This window comes from Emydura macquarii, unplaced genomic scaffold, assembly GCF_026122565.2.
Source record: "Emydura macquarii macquarii isolate MOO-44397 ecotype Brisbane River unplaced genomic scaffold, CSIRO-AGI_Emac_v2 contig_1230, whole genome shotgun sequence".
NCBI lineage: Eukaryota > Metazoa > Chordata > Testudines > Chelidae > Emydura > Emydura macquarii.
Window position 1 is genome coordinate 22,225,340 of NW_027131367.1, and position 21,740 is coordinate 22,247,079.

At 46.3% G+C, this 21,740-nt stretch overlaps 1 protein-coding gene across 1 annotated transcript in view; it reads right to left on the bottom strand.

The window, feature by feature from the left end:
* The window catches only part of LOC137152924 (bMERB domain-containing protein 1-like), a 49,212-nt gene that overhangs the window by 11,549 nt on the left and 15,923 nt on the right, over positions 1–21,740 (bottom strand). Inside the window, exon 2 of the mRNA XM_067547876.1 lies at positions 21,606–21,723. Within this exon, the coding sequence (XP_067403977.1) occupies positions 21,606–21,723 (118 nt within the window). The remainder of the gene's footprint in view (positions 1–21,605; positions 21,724–21,740) is intronic.

Genomic DNA, 21,740 nt, shown 5'->3' on the forward strand with positions numbered 1-21,740 from the left:
TTGCTGATCATCTGAATGGTTTTTCGCGCACACAAATTCATAGATTATGCAGCCAGACTGTGATCATCTCGTCTGCCCTCCTGGATAGCACAGGCCAAAGAACTGCCCTGAACTAATTCCAGCTTCAACTAGAGCAGATTTTTTAGAAAAACATCCAATCTTGTTTTTAAAATGTCCCATGCCCATGGTGGAGAATCCATCGCAGACATTAGGCAGTTGTTCATTACGGTCACAGTTCAAAATGTATGCCTTATTTCTAGTCTAAATTTGTCTAGCTTCAACTTCTAGACATTGGCTCTTGTTATACTTCTGTCTGCTAGACTGAAGAGCCATTGATTATCACATTTTTGTGCCCCATGTAAGTACTCACAGACTGTGAACAAGTCACCCCTTAACCTTCTCTTTGTTTAGCTAAACAGATTGATCTCCTTGCGTCTATCCTTATAAGGCCTGCTTGTATCTGAGTCTCCTCTTTAGAGTCTCCTAGAAAAAAGGCCTCTGACTCAGCATTTATCCACTGTGCAGGTGTCTTAACAGCCTTCAACACTATGTTTCCTGTGACCTCTAGCATTGATACTGCAGAATAATGGCCTTCAGCCAACTGAGGAAATGCATAACCACCCCCGTTGAGTGAGCACCTCCTCTAAAGCACCTATTCTTGGCCTTCGGGAGAGCGGTGCTTGTGTTATGTCTCTCACACAGAAGATAGACATGTATATTCCTCAGTCACCATGACTCCTATTTCAAATTAAGGAAAACAACAAAGAAAGAACAAATATAAAGTTGCTATAAAATTGAAAGATGGAGACATGGCAGCAGTTCACTGTGTAACATTCTGCATCTGAACTGAACCACAAAGCCGGCTGCTTCACAGCTGTCCCTGCAGCAGGTAGGTGGACTCCTCTACTGTGAAAGGTGCAGTGCACAGCACCAGAAAGGTAATATCTCTTTTCAGTTGCATAGCTACACACATCACAACTCTGGCTCTCAGTTCTCGGGCTCTTCATTTAATACCTATAAACCAAATCCAGCAAAGCAGTAACTGCTAATGAGGACCAAAGACGAATCGATTGTCCAGGACTGGCAGATGAAGACGAGAAATAAGAAGAGTAGCAGTAGCTGAGATCTTAAGCCTCATGCTGGATTCGGGAAGTGGGGGTTCCAGGATTCGGCTGGAACCAAACAAGCTAGTGGAGAAGGAACTGGAGGGCACAGTGGAAAGCCAGTGTACCTGTAGCGATGCAATGCCAGTGCTGTGTGAGCACCTGGAAGTGGGGCTGCTCTGTAATAATTTATGAATGCGTTATGTTCTATATGACTGTCAGATTGTTGTAAGGGGTGGTAACTGGTTGACTATCTTGGGTTAAATCAATAGGACTCTTGGGAAACAAATAGGAAGGCAAGACAATGACTCGAGATAAGTCATTCCCCCCCTCAGCAAAAGCCGAGGAGGGTGATACAAGATGATTGGGGAGCAACTGGCCTGGAGAAGGCTGGCTTGACCTAGCCTGGAACTCCCCAAACTGGTTTTGGGCAGCAGCAGGGTCTAAGCCCAGACAACTGAGTGTCAAAGGACTTCTGGCTGGATAAGGAGTGACTCACTCTATGGAGGGGGGAGCAGTTCAGGGAAAGAGACTGATCCACACAGATACCCAAAGGGGTGTCTGAAACAGTCAGGGCTTCTTAGGCTTCTAGCAAGAGGATGGTAAGCCATTAGGTAAGACAGACACGCACGTAGATCTTTCACTGTTTTAAAATCTGCCTTCTATCACGTAACGCTTTGTTCCAACTGTTCAGAGTAAACAAGGAGGTGGTGTAACAGGCTGTCTGGTCACCAGACTCACCACCAGTCACAGACTCCTGGAGGGAAGAACCACAAAGGCCAAACCCAGCTGGACCTGCGAGTACGAATGGCTGATCCATGGGGTACCGTAGCCCAGGGCCTAGACTGACACTGGGAGAAGGGCATGATTCCAGCCCCGGAAAGGTAAAGTCCCAAGGCCTGACACCTATGGGGTGTACTCAGAGATGCAGCTCGCCTGGTAACCATGACACCCTGTGTTGTATTAATCTCAAGGGCCAAACGAGTTGAAGGTGTTTATGAACTCTTTCACTGTCCAACATTAAAACAGCGACACTTAGGTGTGTGGTGTGGTTTCCACAGAGGCTTTTCCTTGGCAAACACCCAAAAGCATTCATTGCCAAGTTGAAAATGTATGGATCAAACACCAGAAAGAACAAGAAATTAAACCAGGCATTGATATTGCAACTGATATTGAATGACTGCAAAACAATCAATCAATCAATCAAAGCCTTTAAGGTCTCTCTCTGTTTGGAGACAAAATATCAGAGTCTTGTATTTCCGGAATAGCCTTTATTGGATGAAAGGAAAGGGGGTTCATTTTCGTTTCAATCCTGCTGTGTGAAGGGTGTTCACTTCTCCTGTTTCTAACGGAGATATTCACACAAGAGGTGTAGGAGGAGAGGCGGGACAGAAAATACTGGGGAAATACAGCTTTTGTTAATGTTTTTGGAACACTGGACGGTAGGTCAGTTACGAACGGATGCTTTGGCTGGCAGGTCGAGCACAGCACCCGTTGCTTGGACTGTGGTTCACACGCAGGCAGGGATGTCACACAGTTGGGTTTTTTGTCTTTGGACAGGGCAGGGTTATGACCATCTCACCTCACTGTGCTGATGCAATACAGATGATTTCAGGATTGGATGGAAGGTCTAGAGAATGAGGGACAGGATAGGAGGAAGGAAGGGGGTGAAAAGCAGTCCAAAAGGAAGGGCACAGAACTGGATCTGACATGCCTTTGCGGTCCGGCAGGTAGATATCTCCTCTGCTGGGCTGAGGACTGGATGGCATGAGGAGGTGATGAGCAAGAGCAAGGCCTAACAGCCTCCCTGTCAGGCAGAAAGCCTGTCCGTCTGTCCTGGTCCTTCTGTCCTGGGATCAGAGACGGTGAGATGCGAGGTGGGACGGAAAATGAAAATGCAGGTTTTTTTCCAAAGTTTCTTTTTAAGAAACCAAAAAGGGAAAAGTGGAGAGCATAGTTCAGTCCCATGGTATTTTGTCCACCAGCTCAGCCTAGTATCCATCATGCCGATTTTCATCCATTAACTTCTGGCTCCACATCTTGTGTGTTTACCAGGTGTGATTTCAACAGTTCTTGAACCACATCAGCAGCCCTTTTTGTTTGCACTAATCCAGTAGCTCTCTCTGTTTCTCTTGCACGTATTCATAATATCCATTTACTAAAAACAGCCTGACATATTTCCCATGGTCGATTTCCAAGCAAGCAGAAAGTTGTAGATTGGCGTGACAAGTCATGAACTTGCACATACTTTTTACGTTTAAGTTTACAATTGAATTTTAAGTCCAAGAATCACAACAGTGCTCCCCCAGTGCCCTCAACTTCTGCTTTCCCAGGACTATATATCTTTACAGGCTTAACCCAAAGCCCGCAGAAATAAATGGGAGCCTTTTCATTGATTTCAATGGTCTTTGCATCAGGCCCTATCTCTCCCAATGGTATTTCTAATCTTTCTGGCATCTAAGTCCATGAGCTGGGGACTTTCACTGTACATTTATTGATATGGATTTTTCAAATCTGCAAATATAGATCTAGAGTGGAAAATGTGAGTCCTCCTTACAATGCTTCCAAATGGCAGGGCAGTGACTCTTTTGATCAGCATGTAACTCATTCAGGGGTCAGCACAGAGGCCTGGGAGTCAGGGGTCTTGGCTTCTATTCCTACCTCTATGGCTGACTTTGTTTGTTACCTTCACCAAATCACTTAGCTTCTCTGTACCGCAGTTTCCACACCTGGCTTCAAAACTGAGTAGCATCTAATTTCTTCCATGATTTGCATGTAAAGTTCTATCCCAAACAGAACAATGTGGTTTTCATTTTTATGATAACAAATTAAGAACTAGCAAGTTACAGTTCATTTGAAGCCCAGCTCCTCTGGGAATTTCCTTGGCAGAGCAGCAGTGATGCTGCCTGCTTGTGCATTTGGCCAGGTTTCCATGCCAATGGGAAGATGTGCTTCCAAAGGCATTTCCCTTTAATTAAGAATTAGTTGATTATTAATGATCTGGAGGATGGGGTAGATTGCACCCTCAGCAAGTTTGCGGACGACACTAAGCTGGGGGGAGTGGTAGATACCCTGGAAGGTAGGGATAGGATACAGAGTGACCTAAACAAACTGGAGGATTGGGCCAAAAGAAATCTAATGAGGTTCAACAAAGAAAAGTGCAGAGTCCTCCACTTAGGAAGAAAGAATCCCATGCACAGCTATAGACTGGGGACCGACGAGCTGGGCAGCAGCTCTGCAGAAAAGGACCTGGGGGTAACAGTGGATAAAAAGCTGGATATGAGTCAGCAGTGTGCCCTGGTTGTCAAGAAGGCCAATGGCATATTGGGCTGCATTAGGAGGGGCATTGCTAGCAGGTCACGGGAAGTGATTATTCCCCTCTATTCGGCATTGGTGAGGCCGCATTTAGAATATTGTGTCCAGTTTTGGGCCCCCCAGTACAAAAAGGATGTGGACAAGTTGGAGAGAGTCCAGCGGAGGGCAACAAAAATGATTAGGGGGCTGGAGCACAGGACTTATGAGGAGAGGCTGAGGGAACTGGGCTTGTTTAGTCTGCAAAAGAGAAGAGTGAGGGGGGATTTGATAGCGGCCTTTAACTACCTGAAAGGGGGTTCTAGGGAGGATGGGGCTAGGCTGTTCTCGGTGGTGGCAGATGACAGAACAAGGAGCAACGGTCTCAAGTTGCAGGGAGGGAGGTCTAGGTTGGACATTAGGAAAAAGTTTTTTACTAGGAGGGTGGTGAAGCACTGGAATGGGTTACCTAGGGAGGTGGTGGAATCTCCATCCTTAGAGGTTTTTAAGCTGCGGCTTGACAAAGCCCTGGTTGGGATGATATAGCTGAGGTAATCCTGCTTTGAGCAGGGGGTTGGACTAGATGACCTCCTGAGGTCCCTTCCAACTCTAATATTCTATGATTCTATGATGGGCTTTGACAATTAGAGGGTTATTTCTAAATCCGCACTGAACTCTTGCTGAATGACGGTGGAATCCCCCAGGATTGGTTCGTGCCCTATTCATAGACCCTCCGGCCTGATTTCCCTCAGAGCAACTGTCCGTTTTTTTCTTACATGGCTCCATCTGCCATATGTTCAATTCTTTGTCTGAGACCAGATTGGGTGTGGCACCAGAGGCAGTGGAAAGGGAGAATTGTGGAACAGTGAAGGTGGCATTCTGATTGTGACAGGTGTCACAAACACACATGCACACCAGGGACTGGATTGTGTGTCTTGTTCCAGGGATGCCTCAAGGAGCAGGTCCCTTCCCCCCACATGCCACTGCACTGTTCTTGTGCTCTTCATGTATGTGGACCAGAGTAGTCCTGTGCTGATAAAGGTGCTAGAAACCCGGCAGGGGTTTTCAAACTCTCAGCAGAGCACAACTTCATTGGCAGAAGGAATGCAGTCCTGTGCATTGTGCTAACCGCCGGACCAGACATGGTTCTACTCTAACAGAAGCTGTCACTATTTATTCCCCCTGGCTCCTGTCCTCACCAGCCAGGCAGTTGATCACAGCCACAATCTATCACTATCGCCAGATGATCTGGTTGGTTAGCAGAAGAACTGACTCAGACTGAACTGGAAGGTGAACTGAGCTGAGCTGCCTTGGCACTGGGGGTGGGGATTTTGACTGTTTGGAGTATGTTTTAAAATTATATCCATGTCCCTGCACTATGTCCGTGCTTCACGCAGGACACCCCGTTATGAGTGTGACACTTCTCTTGGGGTTCCCAGGACTGTGAGCCACTGTCTTACCCTCTCAGGTCAGGAAGGACAGCTTTGCTGCTGCTAAGCCAGGTGTCAGCTCCCTAACACACCAGCCTGTCTGCCTTACCAGCAAACTCTGCATGATTCGGCCAGTCCAAACCTTGCCTAGCAGGTAACAACCAGTAAATCCCAATTCCTAGCTTCCCCAGAGACGTCTCTCTGCAGTGTCCAGCCTCACTGACTAGACACTCCCAGCAGTTATTAAATCCACTGCCTCCAAAGAGACAGTTCGCACACCAGTCAGTTACATTAGCTCAGTACTCGCTGTCCAGTTTAATTCACAGCACTGAGATGGTTTTGTAATAAAACAAGTATCAGTCTACTAACAAAGAACTGAGATTTAAGTGATAATAGGTAAGGATGAAAGAGAGAAGACTGGTTACAATAAAACAAAGCAAAACTCTTTCTAGGCACTAAAACTTCATTACAATTTTTGTCGAAGCAGGTTTCTCACTTGTAGTCAATTTTCCGGCTACTTTTGGCTCCCAGGCAAAGAGGCTTCACTTTTCATGAACACATAGGAGGGGGCTGCTCCTCTTTGTATGGTAGGCCATGGCTGACTCAAATGTCTCTCTGCCCCCCTTATATTACCCGAAGTTCACTGTTTCTGTTTAAAGAGCCAGGGAGGCTCCCTGGGGGTGCAGACTCTACCCCCCATTCTGATTGTTAAGCATTCATCTCCCCCATTTGCAGTTTGATGGCTTTGTTTACCTTACATGTAAATATACCAAGTTGCACAGATAGGTCAATACACATTCCTTTGTCTAGGACAGGCTGGGCTTCATACGCTGCCTGCCAAACGATGTATTTCCCGCACACACTCTTTGTACCCACCCCGTACATACATCAGGTCCAGTGTGTGGCCAGTTTGCATGCAATACTTTACACAACACCTTTTAGATACAGTTCATGAGAAGCGTGTGTCGGGCAAGGAATGCTGTGAGTTATGATATAGTGTGCCCTCTGTCAGTTGGCACTGAGGGGTTCTCGGGGTCACACTGAACCCCATGCTTATTCTGGCCTGGCCAGCATTCGGAACAGCCATTACTAACAGTTTGGTGTCGCTGCTATTCTGCTGGCATTGTTTATACAGTGCTGTTGGTATGCCTGGCACTTCCCTGACATGGGAAGCGTAGCTACGAGCCCAAACTAAAACTTACGCTCTGAGGACAAACAGCCTTTGGGCAACCTTTAGAGGTCAGACTAGATGACATCAATGGTCCCTTGCGGCCTAGCAATCTATGAACCCAGGTTTAACGTTTGTGTCTTGTGCTTGTCTGTGACAAAGCAGCCCCTGCAAGCTCCATGCCCCAAGAAGCAAACAGTTTAAGGCCTTATTCTGAGAAGTGCGAAGTACCTGGAATTCCTGTTCACTTAACAAGTGCACCATCACCTCATAAATACTTGTGGCCTGGGCCCCCTCTGCCTCAGAGACACCTGGGGCCTGGGTCCATCTCAGAGACCCCTCAGGCTGGGGCCTATCTCAGAATCTATCATGACCAGGGCCCATCTCTTCTGCAGCTATAGCCAGGGCCAACACCCACCTGTGCCTCAACGACAAAGTACGGGGACCCACCACCCCCTCGTAAACACCTGCAGTGGGGACCCAACTTGACCACACAGGAACCTGGAGCTGGGACTTACCTCTTCCTTCATGGCTTTGCCTAAACTGGGAAAATGATGTGCGCTAGAAAACACGTTAACTACAACGTTTTACTTAACAGGCTGGTCACCACCATCCAGCAGCTAGGATTGCCAGCCCAGCCCAGTGAGCTGTTTTTGTCTGCACTGTTCACCACCACCCAGCAGCTAGGAGAGCCAGCCCAGCCCAGTGAGCTGTTTTTGTCTGCACTCCAAATCCGAGCCGTGTTAAACAATGCATATGAAAGGGTCTTCGCTGACATGTATGCAAACACAGCTCATTTTTCCAGTGTAGATAAAGCCTGAGCATTGTAAATTTTGCAAAGCCCTACTGATGCGTGGCATCCTATCAGGAGTCTGACTCACACTGAGCAGTGGAATGTGCTCAAGTGAAATGTTCTGCAAGTCCCCCCGAAAAGCCTTTAATCTGTGAGCATGCTGCCGACATTGCCAGGTATCAAGGCCCACTGTTCTGAGTGACAAACAGCTGTACATATTCCGCTACTTATTTGCTTATGCTGCCTTCAACTGAGACGTCTTTAGTTCACTTTAAAGTGTGGGTTGCTAAGCATCCGTTCTGCAGCACAAACAATCCTGTTGTTTTCGGCTGTGATTCACCATCCTTCATCCCTTACAGGATGAGTCATGTTTGGACAGAGCTGCCTGAAGCTGCAGCCTTGTCATTTGAGTGGAGAACACCAAAATATTAATTAGAGACGGGAAAATAAATAAAGAGAAAAGAGAAGAGCATTAGCGGCGCTGCTGTGGTGATGGGGACCTGCAAGGCTCTGCTGTACGAGCAAAATATACCAGCTGCAGGAGCAGATTTCCTCTGGCTTTGTCATCTTCTGCTGAGTCTAACAGCTTGTTGACATCTTTATCGGCTTTGAGCTTGTACCATCTAATGAAGAAAAACCCAAGTCCAGCTTGTTTTAAAGAGTATTCTCCAGCTGCTGTGCTAGCTGTGAGGTGCTAATTTCAAAACTGTGCATAGTTTGAGCAGGAAGCCATCTACTTATCATCTCTCCATCCCATCCCACTCATTCACCTACTAGCTAAGCACAGAGTTCACATTGCATGAACAAACTTTGCATTGACATCACCACTTAATGGTAATGGGTGCCTTGAAAATACTATCAATAGAGAGATCGAACCCCACCAAAAATACCTGCTGCTAGGCTAGGGAAAAGCAAAGAAACAAACCACTGGAGGTGGGAGTGATAAGGAGGACATTGTGCAAAGCTAACAACATAGAAACTGCCAGAGTGGATCAGATCTGGGGTCCATATAGCCCAGCAGCCTGTCTCCAACAGTGACGAGTACCATACGCTTCAGAGGGAGCTGCAAGAAACTCTGTAATGGGCAGGTACAGGATAACCTTCCTCCAGGGAATATTTATGCCAGCCCACGTTAGCTTGTGTCCTGCTTCTGGTAGGTTTATACCCCTTCTAAAATTCTTGTTTTTATTATTCCTTACTACCATAACCCAGGATATTGTCTCTATTCATATAAATTCTTAGTTTGAATTATGCTAAGCTAAGGCCTGGTAACGAGGAAATTAGGTTGGTAAAACTATGTCGCTCAAGGCTGTGAAAAATCCACACCCCTGAGTGATGCAGTTAAACCAATCTAACCCCTGATGCAGACAGTGCTAGGTCAACAGGAGAATTCTCTCGGAGAGGTGGATTACCTAAGCGATGGGAGAAACCCTCCTGTCAGTGTAGGTAGCGTCTTCACTGAAGTGCTACAGTGGCACCACTGCAGTGTTTTACGTGTAGACAAGCCTCAGTAAGTGCACAATCTTATTTCCTGTACTCCTTGGCCTCCTTTCCTATGTTTCCCCAAGCCTCATTGTTGGCTTTCCACTTCTTGTTACATCTTGACTTTTATTTAGGTTGCAAGCTGTGACACAGAGGTCCATTGGTGCCAGCTGGCCATAGGGTTCACTGTTCTTTACAAGCAACTCCTCGCTCAGACCCAGCAAACTCACTACAACCAGTACACCACTTGCATGGTATTTATCCATAAAGAGTAGCATGTGAGGTCTCTACTGAAAGCTTGTAATGGATAGATACTTATAATCATTGTGAGAGGCGTGTATGGGTAATATTTAAGGAATAATGTAACTATGTTGAAAATATGCCCTTATGGTCTTGGAATAAAAGTTAGTCAGCAGGGAAACATGGCTCAGTGATGGCCCATTCAAGCAGGTGGAAGCTGTCACTCCACCCGAGGCAGCGGGTGATGTAATGCCAGGTTCAGCTGTCTACCCTTGACCCATCCCAGAAGAGTCAGTGGAAAACCTGACATCAAAGGCAACTGCAAATGATCAAAACCACTTGGAGGTGAAAAAGGAACGCGATAGCAGACAGAGAACCACTCTGCCTGGCAATAGACAGAAGACTAATTCAGAATATCCCAGGGTGGAAACAGACACTTTTCACTTTCATTGCAAAACAGCTGCAATGATGAAAAGCTGAAATTTCAACATTTTCCTTGGTACAGAAATTCTGAAGCACATCGATTCAGAAATGTCAAAATGTGTCATTCTGACATTTCTGACATAAACAAAACATTCTGGAATTAAGTGTTTCATTTGGGTTTGTTGAAATGACTCGAAATGCTTCGTTTTCAGCCACGTCAACATCAAACTCCATCTTCCGATGGTCTGGATGACTTATGGGAGTCTCCCTGGTCAGACAACAACCCCCACAATGTACCCAGAGTCATGTGACTCCAATGATTCACCAGATAACTCAGTCAGAATGAGATCAGCACAGCCTTATGGGAGATGTCACCCTCCAGGGAGAGAATGGGGGCCAGAACTACAACTCGCATAAGACAATGCACCATGACAGGAAAATGCAATTTAAAGTTCTGTTAAACTTGATTCGAAACTAAACGTTTTGGGTCAGTTCAAAAAATGAAATATTCTGATTTGGGTCAAACCAACCCAAAATGAAAAATTGCATTTGGATTTCATAATTTTTCAGCAAAAATCCACATTTTTCTGGGGAATATTTTAACTTTGCAGAAATTGCATTCGCCACCAGAAAATCATTCTGCTAGAAAAATCCCAACCAGCTCTAGTTACACATGCATCGTAATATGGTCCTGCTCAGTGTCCCATAGGAAATATATATCTGAGCCATAGCTAAAGCCCAGTTCTTCTGGGTCCTGGTCCAGTGCCTTAAATACAGAGAACAGCCATTGGCTTCTTGCAGCCCGCTCACTCATTCACTGACTGTCTTGTGCCACAAATGAATAAGGACTCAAATAGCACACAGTCATGCAATAACAGACTGTAGGCAGGATTCAAAAGAACCTTAAGTAACTTGAGAGTAGAAGTTCCATTGACTTGCAATGAAGGTTGTGCTTCTAAGCTGACACTAACCTGGGGGGGGTGGTAGATATCCTGGAAGGTAGGGATAGGATACAGAAGGACCTAAACAAACTGGAGGATTGGGCCAAAAGAAATCTGATGAGATTCAACAAGGACAAGTGCAGAGTCCTGCACCTAGGACGGAAGAATCCCATGCACAGCTACAGACTGGGGACCGATGAGCTAGGCAGCAGCTCTGCAGAAAAGGACCTGGGGGTAACAGTGGATAAAAAGCTGGATATGAGTCAGCAGTGTGCCCTGGTTGTCAAGAAGGCTAATAGCACATTGGGCTGCATTAGGAGGAGCATTGCCAGCAGGTCACGGGAAGTGATCATTCCCCTCTATTCGGCATTGGTGAGGCCACATTTGGAGTATTGTGTCCAGTTTTGGGCCCCCCCACTACAAAAAGAATGTAGACAAGTTGGAGAGAGTACAGCGGAGGGAAACAAAAATGATTAGGGGGCTGGAGCACAGGACTTATGAGGAGAGGCTGAGGAAACTGGGCTTGTTTAGTTTGCAAAAGAGAAGAATGAGGGGGGATTTGATAGCAGCCTTTAACTACCTGAAAGGGGGTTCCAGGGAGGATGGGGCTAGGCTGTTCTCGGTGGTGGCAGATGACAGAACAAGGAGCAATGGTCTCAAGTTGCAGTTGGGGAGGTCTAGGTTGGACATTAGGAAAAAGTTTTTCACTAGGAGGATGGTGAAGCACTGGAATGGGTTACCTAGGGAGGTGGTGGAATCTCCATCCTTAGAGGTTTTTAAGGCCCAGCTTGACAAAGCCCTGGCTGGGATGATATAGCTGAGGTTAGTCCTGCTTTGAGCAGGGGGTTGGACTAGATGACCTCCTCAGGTCCCTTCCAATGCTAATATTCTATGATTCTATGATTCTAAGTCACTTCTGTACTTTTGAAAATCCAACTTTATATCATAATGCGCAAGGACAAATAAATCAAACGAATAGGGTTGCACAGGCAACCTTCATTCTGGCGTTCCCTAACATTGGAATGTTTGACTTTACAACCTTTACATGCTTTAATGTAGTTTTTTGTATGTAATTTCCTATGTTTTTTAAAAAGAAAACTGAAAGAAAACCCAACCCCAGAGGGTGGTATTTTTGAAAGCACCAAGGGATTTAGGTACCCATCCTCCACTGAAAGCCAATGGGAGCCGGACACTTAATTTCCTTAGGTGCTTTTGAAAATCCCATTCAGAAATTGTATTTTGTGGAATCATGCAGATCCCCCTGCATTGGCCGCCAGCTCTGTTAGAACTCCAGGCCTTTTGATCCACACCAAAGACCTCTATGACTTGAGATAAAGGATTTCTTTGTGTGGTAATAGGCTGTTATCCTCCATTTGGACCAGTCATGAGAGGGAGACATGACACACACTTTGCCAGGGCCTTACACAACTAATTGCTAGACAGCAGAGTAGTGTTGGCACTCATTGTCCCAATTGTCCTATTCTTGCCTCTGGAGGGCAGTCTAGTGGTTACCAACAGCACGGCCAATCAGACAGATCTGGTACATTGGTTCTGATAGGCAGTGTGGCTGAGATTTGCCTTATGAGGGCATGCAGATAAATTAACTAAAGTTGTGACGTTAATGCACAGAAATTCAAGCGCATTTATTCCCCCCACTGCCCATGTGACACTCTCATTCAGAAGCAAAGAAGCCTTAGTTTGCTGTAGCATAAGCCTCAGAGGATCACGTCACAGCAAAATAAGGCCATTTTATTTCTGAAGGAGAGCGGGTTTAATGTGCTTTACTGGATGCACATTACCTGCACACCGTTAGCTAATCTATACACTAAGATTCCAGGAGTGTCACACTGAAGCCTATTATGTCTGAAGAGCCAGCGTGAAGTGTTGGAAACGGCTACAAGTATGGCTGAGAGCTCTTTATTTTTGACAGTATCACCAGGTGAACCATCACTGCATTTCACTGTTCCCGTCCAGTTTTATGAATTACGGCGAGGTGTCCAGCTACAAGAAGGCATGTATCTGCCATGCCAAGACTCCTAGACCATTGTGATATCAGAGGTGACTCAACCAATCACCACCTTTACTCTACACCTAATTTGCATGGAGCAATTTCATTGGTTGTAGGAGGGAGACTGCACAGATGGTGGATTACTTGATCCAACTGCCACCTGGATGAAAGAACACAAATTTCCCATCACAACCCATCCTAGACACAACTATACAGCAGACACAATAACCACAAACACATGTAGCCCGTCACCACAGCAGAAATTCTTCATTAGCCATCTGCACAAATCAACACAACACAAACCACAGAACACAACAATCCCAGACATCACACTGTACCATTCTAGTCCTTTGAACCAGTGTGAAGTGATGGGAACAGCTCCAAGCTGGCTGAGAACTCTTTCTGTTCAGAATATCACCATGTTCAGTAATCACTGAGATTCACGGTCTCTTATCAGCCAATTTTTAAATTCTCCACCATTTTTGGCTGCCTGACTTTATGAATCACACCCGTGTCACAGCACAGGTTTTCACAGCTACTAGTTCCTTTTAACTTTCTCAAGAATCCCTGTGAGAAACTCCTTTAAGATCTTGGGTCAATTGTACACCTCTCCGTTATCTTATTTGTAGAAAGGATGAATGACACCAGCCTACCTCCTCGGGCAGGGCTGTGACTTTTATTAGTACCAGTTAGTTGAGAAGATGAGACTTGAATTCACGGTTTCCTACTGACTCCCAACGCAGTGGCAGCTGCTGTTACTACATGCTGCCATCTGAGGCTCTAGTGCTATGCCTGCCATGTGTGAGGCTCCATGGGGGCAGGTTGTGGGGAAGGAGCATGCTCAGTACAGTCTCTTTTTAATGTTTAGAACCATCTCTTTACAGTGGGTGGGAGCTATAGATATTTATCTTCCCCCATAAATCAATCCTTCCAGCCCTTTAAACATTTCCCTTGCTCTTTTCTCAGTTCTCTTTCATTAGTCTTTCTAGTGATGAGGACCCAGATCCTCAGATCAGTGGTTATTCGGCACTGAAATACCTTTGAGGATTGCAGCTGAAAACAGTTTCCCAGGAGCAGTCTCAACAGAACTGAACAGATTGGCACTATTCCCTCCTTCCTCCATGATTCTTCCAAAGCATACATGGTCCAATATCATACTGGCTTTTTTACGGTCTTCTAAGCAGGGTCTCTATAGCCCACATACTGTTCCCAGTCTCTGTGCCACACCGGTTGAGGTGACCTTGGACTCTTAACCTCATTGTAGCAAAATGAAGTTGAAGAGAGGGCGGCTACTGACAGAAATTCTCCCATGTTCTGCATCTCCATGTTTAGTCTTTTCAGGCTGGTCTTCGACTACACTATAGAGTTTTGTCGACAAGAGTCAGCATTTGGCAACACAACGGTGGTGGTGCGCACACTGCAATGCTCCCCCAGCGACAAAACTCCCCTGCTTTGGTGACACAATAAAACCACCTCGACAAGAGGCGTGGAGCTTTTTGCAGCAAAGTTAGAGTGACAAAGCGTCAGTGTAGACGCTGTGCGCTGTAACTGGGCTCCAGGCACTATCCCACAATGCCCAACCTGACCGGTCTGCTCACTGGTTTGAACTCAGCTGCACTGCCCTGCACTCCAGCTACACAGGCATGTGCCCCTCCCCGTTCAAAGCCCCAGGAAGTTTTGAAATTGCTCCATGTGGAGACATTGTATGTGAAGTTTTAAGAGTCCTCTGCATGGTGTTAACACATGTTCCAAACTCAGGCTGGTAAACAGGTCTGTCTCACACAAAGGAACGTGTGCTCTGCCTAATTTGTATTTAAGCAGTAAACAGAGTTGTCAAGCAGGAAGGGAAACAAAATGGCGCTCAGACAGGTGAGGAGAAAGCAGCAGAGAACATCCTTTCACATAGACTCTTTGTTTCCTGAATCTCAGCTGGAAATTATAAAAAGAGGCTATAAAAAGAAGGGACCCCAAGACATCCCCCTCTGCCCATTTCCTTCATGGGCCTGAAGTGACAAGACAAAGGAAACATTCATTGGAGTGGGGGCAGGGGTCCTGATCTAAGAAGTTTGGTCAGTAAGACTGCTGAGAGCATGTGATGAGAAAACTTTGCTTTGAATTTAACATAGTTTGTTAAGTTAGAAACCTGTTGTGTTTTATCTTTATTTTTCCTGTAACCATTTCTGACTTTTAAGCCTCATTACTTGTAGTCACATAAAATCTCTCTCGTTGTAGTTAACGAACTTGTTTTAGCTAATCCAGTGTGCTTAAATTGAAGTGCCTGGGAAACTCCATTTGGGTGGCAAGATAAAGCGATAATGGACTTTATATAAACTTGTATGGTCCCGGAAAGTGCTGTGGAAAATCTAAAACTGGGAGTGTGTTGTGGTCACCCTGCAGTATAACCCAGGCTGGTGAGAGCCAAGGGGTGGCTGGCTGGCTGCAGCACACACCGACATAGCTGGGGGTGACTGGCATGCTGGAAGCTGTTTGTGGCAGTCCGAGCTGGAGGCTGCAGCATCAAAGGATTGTAAAGGGTACTGTCTGGGGAGCCTGGGGGGCCTACCTCAGGGCTATGAATTCCACTGAGAGGCAAGGATCATGTTCTGGAGCCCCACGTTCCTTTGAACCATGCTGCCTCTGAGTTTAGCCAATGAAAGGTGCTGAGAGGCCATGCCCTCCAATCCAAAGAGTTTACCAGGAAATCACTGATTTTAGAAGCAATCATCTGAGTTGAAATTAACAACAGAAATGGAGACACAAAAAGAAAGGCCGTTTCTCTAGCTGCCTTTTCCTTCTTGCTCACAGTCCAATTAGCATCGCAATAACCAGCTCCCATCCACCCTGGCTGTTCTGAAACGAGGGCTGTCAGCTCTGCTTTGGGTCACAGACGTGCAGAGGAAACCTCCTGGGCTGCATGGAAGGAATGTTTCATTGCTACTTCACTTGGGACGGAGATAAGGGATGCTGCAATGGCAGCCTCATGCAGTCCCTTCCCCCACTGCACTCGCAAGAGCTGTATGCATGCGGAATTAGGACTGCAATGGGATAAAGTCTTGCAGGATGTGCAAATGCAAGCATGGTCGTGTGCTTCATTTGGCACATACTGTTGGTGACCGGTGCCTCTCAGAAACCTTCAGCACTTTGTTTAATGAGCTGTCCATAGGGTGTAGAACACATTCCATGTCAAGCAGCTTTCAGGCAGCCAAAGAAAAAGCAGCTCTGATCCTGCCTGAAGGACTCTGAACTAGAGACTAGCGTGAGCTGCAAAGTGGTTATGGGATGCAAAGGGGAACACGATTCATATGGCCGATATTGCACCGTTAAACCTGGCCCTCATGAGCCAGGTGGCAGGTATTTGCAATGATTTTTTCACTTCTTAGTCCAGTCAAACTGCAGGTCAGTTTTCAAACACACAGGAGTGGGTGTGATGTCAGATCCCACTTATAGCTGCTGAAACTTACGCACTCCAAGTGCCCACTGGAACAGCCCAGGGGAGGATCCAGGCTATTGCGTCAGCTCCAAGTCAAGCGGGTTTACTTGGGAACATGTCAGAAAGAGCCGTTGGTGCTCAGCTGGGGTTGCCTGACTGTCTGTGGAAGTCCAGCTGTGGGTGCTGCTTCGGAAGCCCTACTGGGACTTGTACAAACGTGCTGCACAGTGTGAACACTGGACCCAGCAGGGAGCTTTACAACTGTCACATAAGATAGGGGAAGCCAGCATTGAAACAGGGGCTCCTGCATTAGATGCCTGAGGGCTAGTCTACACTAGAAGCGCTATGATGAGCATGCTCTCCCGTCACTATAATAAACCACCTCCGCGAGGGCAGTAGCTATCCCGCCGACACAGCACTCTTCACACCCGTGCTTAGGTCAATGCAACGTACGTCACTCGGGGGGTGGCTTGTTCATATCCCTGAGTGACACGGGTTATACCAACATAAGTGGTAGTGTGTACACAGGGCCCCCACATGGGGGAAAAAAAGCGTACACTTTACTGGGGCCCGGAGACCCTGGGGGGCCCGGCCCAGGCTGCAACCCCCATTACCCCATTATGCGAGGGAGCCCGTTTTAAAAGTTTGTACTGGGCCCGAAAAAATTATGCTTGGGCCCTGTGTGTACAAACCCAAATGAGTGGTGTTTGTATTCTTTGGACACCCAGGACCTTGCTCACATAGACACATAAGCAAATAAAATCACAGTGAAATGCATTGACCTTCCTTCCATTCACAGCCAGGTGCCTTTCATAGCTGTTACTTCAGTGATTCGTGAATGAATGTAAGGTTATCTCCCAGTGGATCTAGTGCCCAGTGCTGCAATCTTCCACTAACAGGATGAGCCAGTCTGTTATGATTTGAATAGTGAGTAACTCTCAAACCAAAGAAAATGGACTCATACTTACTTCCACCCCTGAGATAGCAGAGAAACCCCATTGTTTCTTGGGGAGTTAGTTCACGTTTTAAAGCCCTCGGAGGAAGGGAGTATGTTTACTGGTTCAAGCAGAGGACTTGGATCTAGGAGTTCAATTTCTGACTGTCATTGACTTGTTGGGTGACCTGGGACAAGTCACATCATCCCTCTGGACTCAGTTTCCCCATCTGTAAGATAGGGAGAATTATCCCTATCCTAGAGAAGAGTATAGGAAGGCATAATTAGAGAGAGCATTTGGAATGATATTGTTCACAGAGTGCTTTGAGATCCTCAGATGAAACGTGCTGCAGAAAAGCAAAGAAAAAGAAAGGAACGGCAGTAAAATAACGAGCTTTGACACAAGCCATCAAAACCCGAGTGGCTCAGACCGAGGGACCGTCTTTTCATGACTCAAAATTGTGCTTACTTGATTCCTGTGCTTGGGGCAGAGATGGAGGGCAGCGAGTGAAGGTGGTGTAAAACCCCTTGTCCCGGGGCTGTGCTCAGTCCTTGGTGTAAGCTAGAACAGTCTAAGAGCTGCTTTCTCATATACTCTATTTTCCATGGTCCACCTCCATGAGTGAGGAATACACGTAGGGCAGCACAAACCAACTACGCCCCCTCCCTCATCCTGCTCACTACCTCCCACTCCCACCTGGAGTCTATAAGCCAGTTTTAGAGTAGCTGGCCTCTGTGCCCGGCTCAGATCACAACGGAGCATTGCATGCTGGAACCTGTAGTTTGCCTGGGACACACCTCCCTGTTAGAGACGTGGGCAGCTACCTCTGGTGTTACAGAATTCGGTGCCTTGCGTCATCTGCTTCAGGCGTGGAGTGACTCCGGGTTCTCTTCTAACAGAAACTGTTTAGTGCAGCAGTGAAATCAGTCCCAGGGAAAATCCCCTTCCTGGGCTTCTGGCTGCCAAAGCTGAAGCAGTCCCTGTGCTGAGTCAGGGAGGAAAAGGCCATGGTGCACCAGAGCAACTGGCACTGAGGAAGGCGGGGATCAGGCGCTGATGCTCACCAAGCCTTTCATGTGCAATGTTTCCCCTTTGGCTTGATTTGATGAGTGAGGGATCCCCAAAGAGGGCTGGGGAAGGGGAGAGTTTTAGGAAGCGGCTTTACAGTAACGGTCCAGAAACAGGTACGTCAGAGACGTCCGGCTATTTGAGAGCGACATCTGGATGGACATGGATACCTGGGAGTGCCTCCTTCTGGATGGACCAGGGATGCTCTGGGCTAGACTCAGGTTCCAGTCCTAAGCCCAGGCTTATGCTCCCCAAAACGACAGCAGCAGGGGTCACTGTGGACATGCCAGCAGGGGGTGGGCAGTTCTGCATTCCATAGGGCCTCATAGAAAACTCCTTCCTCTGGGGAAGGACTTGAAGAAAGGGGAAATTATACCCTGAAGCATTGAAGAGGCGTGTGTGAGGAGGGGAAATATACTTCCTACCCCTTTTTATACGTCCCCATGACCCATTGCTGCTGTAAAGGACCATGCACTCCAGTGAGGTGTTACGACTTGTCTACATGAGAAAGTTATACTAGAATAACATGAATTGGCTTCTGAACTGATAGTGTTTAACCAGTGCAAAAGGCTGGGTGCACACTTTTATTTTGGTGTAGGAGTGGCTTATTTTGGTTTAACCAAACTTGATCCAAATCAACTTAAGCTAAGTCAATATAAGGCCCTCTTGCACTGAAGCGTAGAGTTCGTGCAACTTGTTTCTGGTGGAATAGTTTTCAGTGGGAAAATGCAGTTTGTCAAAATCAAAACATTTTGCAAGCACGTCAATTTTTCTGAAATTTTCGAAGGGAACAATTTTGACTTTCTCATTTCGTTTCAGTCTGTCAAACATGTCATTTTGATAAAGTAAAAACCATTTGTTTCAACATTTGTTGCATTAAAACATTTGTTTTAATATTAAATTTTCATATCCCAAATAATCTATTAGATTTAACATTTTAAACATAAAATCTAAATGAAATGTTCTGACATTACTGAAACAAAAGGTTTCAATGATACCAAATTAAAATTTTTGGATTTTTTCCTTCCATGGGAAATATCAAGATTTTGGATTTTTGTTCCAATTTGGGATTAATTTTTTTTTTAATTTCCCATGGAACAGAAATTCTGGCTGCCGACCAGCTGTAGAAATAAGCATGTCCATTCAGTCTTTGCACTGCTTTAACTAGATGGGTTTAAACTGTCACCTCCAGTTATTGCAGCACAACTTTCTTGTGTAGTTAAGATACTGTCGTGTGAGTCATGATTCTGAAGCGAAGGGTAGGCCATGCCTGCTGCTAGCCAAGTCATAGCTCAGCTGCCACCTGCTGTATCCCTGATACAGGCTGTTTAAATTCCCCCTTTGGTGCTCAGACAGCGAGCGACAGCATGAGTCATAATTACAAATAAAGTAAGCAAATCTTCCGATGACCTTGGGCTGGATTGTAGGTTCATTGTTGTTTCAGGTTCTGTAACAAATACTTCTCGTTGCTCTAGTCACAGCTTGGTGGGCTCAGCTGGATCCTTGAGTATCAAGTCCCCAGCAGACCCAGCCTTAGCATTATGAGGGGTGGGCCTGGAAAATTGTTTTGTCTACTATCCTGCACCTCCACCAGTCATAACCGATTCTTGGCCACATGGGTCACACTGCTCTGCACAGGCCTGGCACAGGTTCTGGGTCCGGTCATCCCACATTTCGCTGACTCAATTTATATATGAATCTGTGTGTGAATCTTTCACTCCCCCCACCAGCCTCTGGCTGCAGAAGTAGAGCCCAGCTACTTGTTCCTTTCAGTCCCAGTGACTGGTCTGCGTTGCTCTGTATCAATGACACGTTGAAGGGTCTTCACAAGGGGAAGGGCTAGAAACTTAAAAATGAAACAGGCCTTTATGTTTCTCACTCCTGCAATCCCAGAGACCCAATGAATGGCTCTAGCCATCAATACTGTGATGGATAAGCGGTGACAGAAACAAAAGCAAACAAAAGACAACACCTCTAGTCTTGCAGGGCTCCTAGGGCTTGTGGCTGGAAGACAAAATTCACCCCTAAATTGCCAATTTGGAAGGCCTATCAAGGATGCACTCCCTCAATCAAAGGGTTGATATTACCTCAGCCTTCTCCTCTGGCTACTTTCCCCAACCCACCACCATCACCTGACCAGGGATGGGGCGTTTTCTCCACCACTTGAAGTCTTTAAAGCAAGACTGGGTTTCTCTTTCTAAACCTCAAGTGGTGGCTGTAGGAGAGCAAAGAGTTAAACGCTGGACAAGTGGTCAGGCCTAAGTTACAGGGAACGGGGTCACGGCAAGGGCAAACCTTGTTTCTGTTAATTGGTGTAAATTCTAGTTAGAGTGTGTTATCTCGCTTCTTTTCCTCCCTTCCTGGCCATCTGCACAAGGGATGAGGCTAACAAAATAACTATCGCCACTTCTGAACAAGATCTTTGGTGGGAAGAAAGCATTATCTTCTCTCTCCACCCCCTCCCCCCCCAGCATGCCTTTACTTCAAAGAATGTTAGTGTAAAATGTATAGGTTTTAAGGTGATGTGCCTGCCCTCTGTATGGTAATCCTGTACACAACAAACAGGGGCAGGTATCATTACATTCATCATGTCGTTGTTAATATTCATTTTATAGGTGTCACTGTAACCAAATAAGGGTCTATGGGGAGTTGCTAGAAACGTACACATTTACAGACTGTTATGGATAAAAGAATTGTAAAGTAACCCCCTCGTTGCTCACTCGCGGCGTGGAGGTGGAACAAGCAGGCAATAAAGGTTCCGTCTCCCCAATCGCCCCAGGGACAACCTGTTTAGTTATTTCTAACAATGGCCTTGATGCATGGATTACCAGGTAAAATCTACAGCCTGTGTTATGCAAGAGGTCAGACTAGATTACCCTGGGGGCCCCTTTTGGCCTTAAAACTATGAAAACCTAGATCATGTCTGGGTTGAGCTCCAGACAACTTGCTTTCACTCCTGCCCCAATCTCAGCCAGGCACTGGCTGTGGCAATGAACCAGTGACATGGGAGATGTGAGGAGAATTTCTCTGTGATATTTTACACAAACTCCTGTTTTTCACAACCCTGGAATCTTGTTATTTTCGACAAAATGGCTGTTTTTGCAACAAAACCTGCTCAGATGCGATTGCTCACAAGTGCTGAATGTTGAGCCAGATTCGCTCCCAGACAGGCTCCTGTTCAAGTGGGGAAGAAGTCTTGAGCTGTGACTCATTCTGCAGTTCCCTGGAGATGCACCACCCAAGGGGACAGAAGATATCCCAGGAGAACCCAAAGGAGGAGACTACATACTCACATGTATCTCAGCTCTGACTCCCTTCTCACCAGGACCTCTCTTATCCTCTCGATTTTAAAGAGCTCCCCTTCTATGTCACCCATGGTTGTAGTCGAATCGGCCATGGAAACAATTTCCTCTTCTGCAAATGAAACA